A 6,202-nucleotide genomic window follows, 5' to 3' on the forward strand; every position below is an offset into this window, starting at 1 on the left:
TTTTCATTATTGTCATTTTATTTTTTAATTTGTGTATTTAAAAGATTTGAAAAAAAGAACTACGTTTATAAAAACGGAAGCGAAGAGAGAAGAAAGACAGGATAGGAGAAAGCCAATCGTTCCGAGAACGAACCTCATATGTTAGGATGAAGTTTTACCCGGGTGAGAATCGAACCTGCGACCTAGCGCTTCCAGGCGTGCTATCCTCCAAGCTAACCTTGTTTAGGCCAGCCACTCACTATCAGGTAGACCTGACAGGTACGGCTGAAAATGTCCGCCTGTCAGGTCTACCTGATAGTGAGTGGCTTTAGACTGAAAGAGTAATGTAAAGGGACTTTCCGTCAGTATGAACAGAGAATATTCTATTTCGATTGCAGTCGCAAAGCGTGTGTCGTAAGAAGAAATGTCTGCTCCCCTCTCAACCTCCCAGCTCATCCCGAGCCTCCATTGTATTTCCTCTGCTCACTGGGTGCACTCATCATCACTATAGACATCTATCTGATCACAAACCACCTTCTGGTAAGTGGGGAAAAAATTAAATCTTATTTGAGTGTTCTTTTACCCTAACTTTTACAACATCTCTAACCGTTTTGTCGCTATAGCTGAAAACCGCCAGAAAAGGTCGAAATCTGTCCAAAAGCGGTCAAAATACCGCCAAGCGCAGCAACCATCTCAACCAAACGTGTTGTGTTGCATCCTTGTCACATTCATTCAGAGCTGCCCAAGACAAACAAGAAATAGGAGTCATGATAGCCAACGTTCTCTAGGACACGGCTCTACAAGAAGAAGAAGAAGTCTATCAGACCGTCTCAAGACTAATGAAAAATGCATTAGGCCCGTCGTATGTAGTCACGGGACTTTGAGTAGCGCGTAGTCGTTTGAAACACTAAACCTTTGAACGATACAGTCTCTATCGTGAAACGGGTCTTAGTCTTTAGACCGTCTAGAATCTAGAAGTCCTAGAACCTTTTTCCGTCACACACGGTCCGTCAGATCATCGGACCGTGTGTGACCGCCCTAAGAAATTACCAAGTGCAGGATACTATTGAAGTTCATTAATCATCTAATTAGGAGACGAAATTGAACTTGTTTTACTATTATTTTTTACTTTCCTTATCCTATAGGAAGGAAAGTAATGTAATCGGGTAAAATTTTCGATGGTCAGTTTTTAGTGCCAAATCACGTTTTGAGCTCCCTAGAGCCTAAATCCAAAGTTTCAGCCATTGGTCCGTGTGTGTGTCTGTCTGTCTGTAAACAAAATATCTCGAGAACGAAGAGCTAGAGAGACTTGAAATTTGGCATGCACCTAGATGTCAAATGTGACAAGGATGCGACACGAAACGTTTGGTTGAGATAGGTGCTGCGGTTGGGGGTATATTGACCGCTTTTTGGCGGTTTTTGACCGTTTTTTGGCGGTTTTCAGCTATACCGACTAAACGGTTAGAGATACTCCAGCATTCCTCTGCCTCTGGGTCCGGATAGTTTGGGAAGTTTGGAGCAAGCAATGTTGACGTCGCCACCCCACGCTTCCTCACATCAGACGGACGGCAAGGAAGATTTGTACACGTGGATGACCAAACAGCAGGAAGACAATGATGTGGCTGAGTTGAGTGATACGCTGACCAAGACTAACAAAGCTACCTATTGGGTGAGTGAGTAAAATCAGTCAAAAGATTTTAAAGAGGTTGTTTTGTTTTATATAAATAAAATAAAGGTTTGATAGAGGAACTTAACGGAGGTCTTGCCGTCCCAAAATTGAAGAGAAGAAAGACAGGATAGGAGAAAGCCAGCCGTTCCAAGAACGAACCTTATCTGTAAAGGATGAAGTCCGCCCCGAGCGGCAATCACATGAGCGACCTAGTGCTTACAATGCAGGCGCTCCTACTCTTCAATCTGTCTAGGCTGACAATATGTATTGTGTATTTTACTTTCCGAAACGGAAACTAAAGGATAGTATTCAATAGATCAGTTGCGCTTACTTGGGTGATGTTTCAAAGTCATAGAGCAGGAAAAATGAGGACCAACGGAATTTTTCTTTTTCTAAATGGGTAAGTAAAAATTATAAATAAATGGTCGATTCCTATGTAAAAAGTTGAGAAAAATCCAAATCTGAGGTCAAAATTCCGAAAACTGTAAAAGTACGAAAATTCAAATTTTATTTTCCGTTCTAATGAAAGAGTTCAAATATGTGTGACGTCAGACTTTACGCAGTTGTTTTTTTCGTCCGTTAGGTAGCGCCACTATGCAAGCGCGCTAGCGGAGGAACAGAAAGAACTGCGCAGAAACGTATGCGCACAAACGTATGCGCACAAACACATTAAAGCGTTGCGTGCGAGGGAGCTTTGCTCGGGACATTTGATGTGACGTCATCGCCTACGAGAGCGTATGCCGTGACGTCAAATTTCACGATTTACCGGTATTTTTTAAATCGATTTATCTCGGGATCTACCTAGAAGTCGTAGAAGAAAAAGAAAAAATTCCGTTGGTCCTCATTATTCCTGCTCTATGACTTTGAAACATCACCCGAGTAAGCGCAACTGATCTATTATCAAAGCCATCAGACCTTCGATGGTACACACTATCTTCCAGCTAACTAGGCTGGCTTCTTCTCTGCTTACCCCATTACAAGTCTTCTTCGCCTTTTCCCGTGTACAGACGGGGTCGGCGTTTTTCGTCAGCCTCTCAATCAGCCCTAACTAGGGTGATTGCTTTGGGCTGGCATTTGGTTTTGGCTACAAATTTTACGAGTGGATGCCCTTCGCACTCAACCTTTGCTGTTTCTTATCAAGGGAAATTCAGGCTGTTATGTGCTCCCTGTTTAAAGTCCCCCAGCCAGATAGGCCCCATTACAAATGTGACTCTTAAATTCTTCTCCTTCCTCTTCCAGGACACCTCCAAGCTCGCCTCCTCCAGCACAGAAGCCATCAAACCTTCGACGGTACACACTATCTTCCACCTAACTAGGCTGGCTTCTTCTCTGCTTAGCCCATTACAAGTCTTGTTCGCCTTTTCCCGTGTACAGACGGGGTCGGCGTTTTTCGTCAGCCTCTCAATCAGCCCTAATTAGGGTGATTGCTTTGGGCTGACATTTGGTTTTGGCCACAAATTTTACGAGTGGATGCCCTTCGCACTCAACCTTTGCTGTTTCTTATCAAGGGAAATGCAGGCTGGTATGCTCCCTGTTTAAAGTCCCTTAGCCAGATAGGCCCCATTACAAATGTGACTCTTAAATTCTTCTCCTTCCTCTTCCAGGACACCTCCAAGCTCGCCTCCTCCAGCACAGGCACGGAGGCCACCGTCCTCCCGGGGGTGGTACCTAGTGGCCCTGCCCCCCAATCTCCTCCCCTGGCCTCCCCCGACCTCACCCTACTAGCGGCCAGCGGCTACTCTCTCTACCCCATGCACGATAACCTCCGGCTGCTGGACGCTCATTTGATCTTCGAACCGCTACTGGCGTCTCTGGGCGTGATGCCCCAGCAAGTACGTCACCTTCCATATGGTGCCTTTAAAAACCAATCAAAAAATCATGAATCTTTTTGGTAAAGCAGAGAGCTTTTTCACAACTTTGTGGGTATCACAGTATTACAGGTCTTTCATTTACTCAATCAGCATATTTAATATCGCTCGTCTCTTTGACTTGTAATGTCGCCACTGGTCGCTACTCGATTAAAGTAGCTACTCAATTGTCCTCACGAGGCTGAGTGCACCCCGAACTCCAAGCACAGAGCCGATTGCTAGAGGGGGTGGCTCCTAACCAACAGTAAGTAGATCTTGATACATAGTAGTACTTTTTTTTTAGAGGTTTGACAGAGCGAACTGTAACTGCTATGGTCTTATCGTCCCGAAATCGAAGAGAGAAGGGAGACAGGATGGGAGAAAGCCAGCCGTTTCAAAAACGAACATTATCCCATCAGGATAAAATCAGCCCCGGGCGGGAATCGAACCCGCGGCCTAGCGCTTACAAGGCAGACGCACTACCAACTAAGCTAACTAGGCTGGCAGGAAGATCCTTTACTATTATTGAAAAGCGAGATCCATTCACTTATTTACACAAGGCAGACACTCTAACTTCAAATCTAACTAGGCCTGCGAAAAAGTGTCTTTGTCGTTCTAATGCAAAATTTAAAACAGTTGTGACCTCATGATATACGAATAATCTGTGTGTGCATAGATTATTACTCTAATGGTTTCTTCAAGGGAGCTTGATTGAGTAAGTTGATGTGACGTCATCGCGTACGGGAGCGTATGTCGTGACGTTTAGATACAAGATTTACCGGAATTTTCAAATCGATTTATCTCGGGCCGTAGAGGTCACAGAAGAAAAAGAAAAATTCCCTAGTTCCTCATTTTTTCTGCTCTTTGACTTTGAAATCTCGCCTAAATTAGCGCATAAGATCTGTTCTGTTCTATTCTAATGTACTTGATTGATTGATTTTTGGGTTGGTTGATTGATTAATTTTGTTTTTCAGAACGGTAGTGAAGGTAACCGTGGACAAATCCCAGGCCCTCATATCATCTATGTCACGACGTACCAAAGATAAGAACTCCGGTTTCATTACTATCGATAGAATCAACATAGATATCCCTCAACATCCTGTCGTGCTACATGGCATGATGACTAGGGGAAGCAAACAGCTCTTAGTTAAGTAAATCTCTCATTAAGTCGTTGGTGAAATCCTCCATTAATGTTCCTTATTTTAATTGTAATTGACCTGTGCATAACAGTTTTGATGTGCACCAAATAAAATAAACACTTGATTTGATTTGATTTGATTTGATTTGATTTGATTTGAGCAGATGATTAGTACCGGCGGAGCTGGGAGCTCCAGTGCGGGGTCACTAGACTCGTGGGGGTCTAACCTGAGTGTGGCGGGGACCATGGGGTCTATGCGGGTGGACATTGTAGAGTCTGAGGTGGAGAAGTCAGGCGCTGGCGAGGCCTGGAAGAAGAACAAGTCTGACGGTAAGTACAGGGCGTTGTAGGAAGCCGGTTGGATCATAGTCTTCAATTACCACTAGGCGAGGTTAACGCCGGATGCGTTCTCTACCACCTAACCCTTAGAGCTCCATTATGTGGTCAAATCCTCAAATAAATGAGGATAAGATTCCATGCCCCGGCTGGGATCGAACCTACGCCCTCCTGTTTTCCAGGCGAGCGTCTTGACCTACGCCACCGATCACGCAATGTTGGTGTTCAATTTTCCCTCATCTTAAGTAGTCCATAGGTTTTTACTAAATGACCACGTTTCTACCCAAGGGTTTTAAACCTTTCTCATCCACAGAGAACCAACCTCAGTGGTGCGGTGGTTAATGCGATGGACTTCGAAGCTGGAGTTGGTTCGAGTCCAAGTCAGGTCATAAAAAAATTCTAGTTTTAATATTTGGGGAACGATATTTGTGACAAGCATTTAAGTATGCTCAATACAATTAAAATTCCTTTTTCATTCTTTCTCTTCTTTCGTCTAAAAAATTTCAAGACCCAATTTTTCTCCTCAATAATCTCATTCATTTCGGATTCCCTCTTCTGCAGAGAGCACCAAGTTCCGACTAGAGCTGGCACCAGACACCGGGGCCTTCCTGTGTGAACGCGTGCACATTGGTTGTGAAGTGCGACGCGCTGCTGATCTCACCTTGGTCGAGGACCTAAGTCGTCAGAGGCGAAACATGCTGTATGTGTCTCGCGGGCAACTGAAGAAACACGCCAACACGGCCCTCAACGTGTCTGTGTCCGTGAGATACATCTCGCAACAGGTGAGATACACCTCGCAACAGGTAGGAATCATTCTTACTATCCCCTGACGAAACACTTTTAATCAGAAACACACTGCTGTCACGTCTCGTGAGCTTAAAACGATGTAGTTCAAAGTTTTCACATAATATTGTCATGACTCATGCCACACTGCCCTCACGACACGTGACGCGATAGTCGTGTGTTTATTAGTAGTGCTGTGATGTCGACAGAAGTTGTGAAAAGCCAAGACATCACAAAAAATAATATAATAATAATAATAGTGCTTATTTATACTGCTCGCATAGGACTGAAAAGTCCCTTTACTCCAGCAGTAGGCCATTACTATCAATAGAATCAACATAGATCTGTCGAACTACATGGCATGATGACTATTTCATTACGATGAAACAGGCACTACAGGTAGTGGTTATTGAGCTGCATGGGGGAAGCCTCAAAAAGTATTGAAATCCC

The 6,202-nt window shown here is 44.1% G+C and overlaps 1 protein-coding gene across 1 annotated transcript; it reads left to right on the top strand.

Moving 5' to 3' along the window:
- Positions 1 to 377: 377 nt before the first annotated feature.
- On the top strand, positions 378 to 5,836 carry LOC103521238 (the record flags this gene model as incomplete). The annotated part of the gene is made up of 5 exons (XM_026832025.1): positions 378 to 469; positions 1,447 to 1,648; positions 3,253 to 3,480; positions 4,798 to 4,963; positions 5,531 to 5,836. Coding segments are annotated over 5 exons (957 nt in total), but the record flags the coding sequence as incomplete, so codon positions are not given.
- Positions 5,837 to 6,202: the final 366 nt, after the last annotated feature.

The sequence above is a fragment of the Diaphorina citri genome, unplaced genomic scaffold, assembly GCF_000475195.1.
Source record: "Diaphorina citri unplaced genomic scaffold, Diaci psyllid genome assembly version 1.1 scaffold4813, whole genome shotgun sequence".
Taxonomy (NCBI): Eukaryota; Metazoa; Arthropoda; class Insecta; order Hemiptera; family Psyllidae; genus Diaphorina; species Diaphorina citri.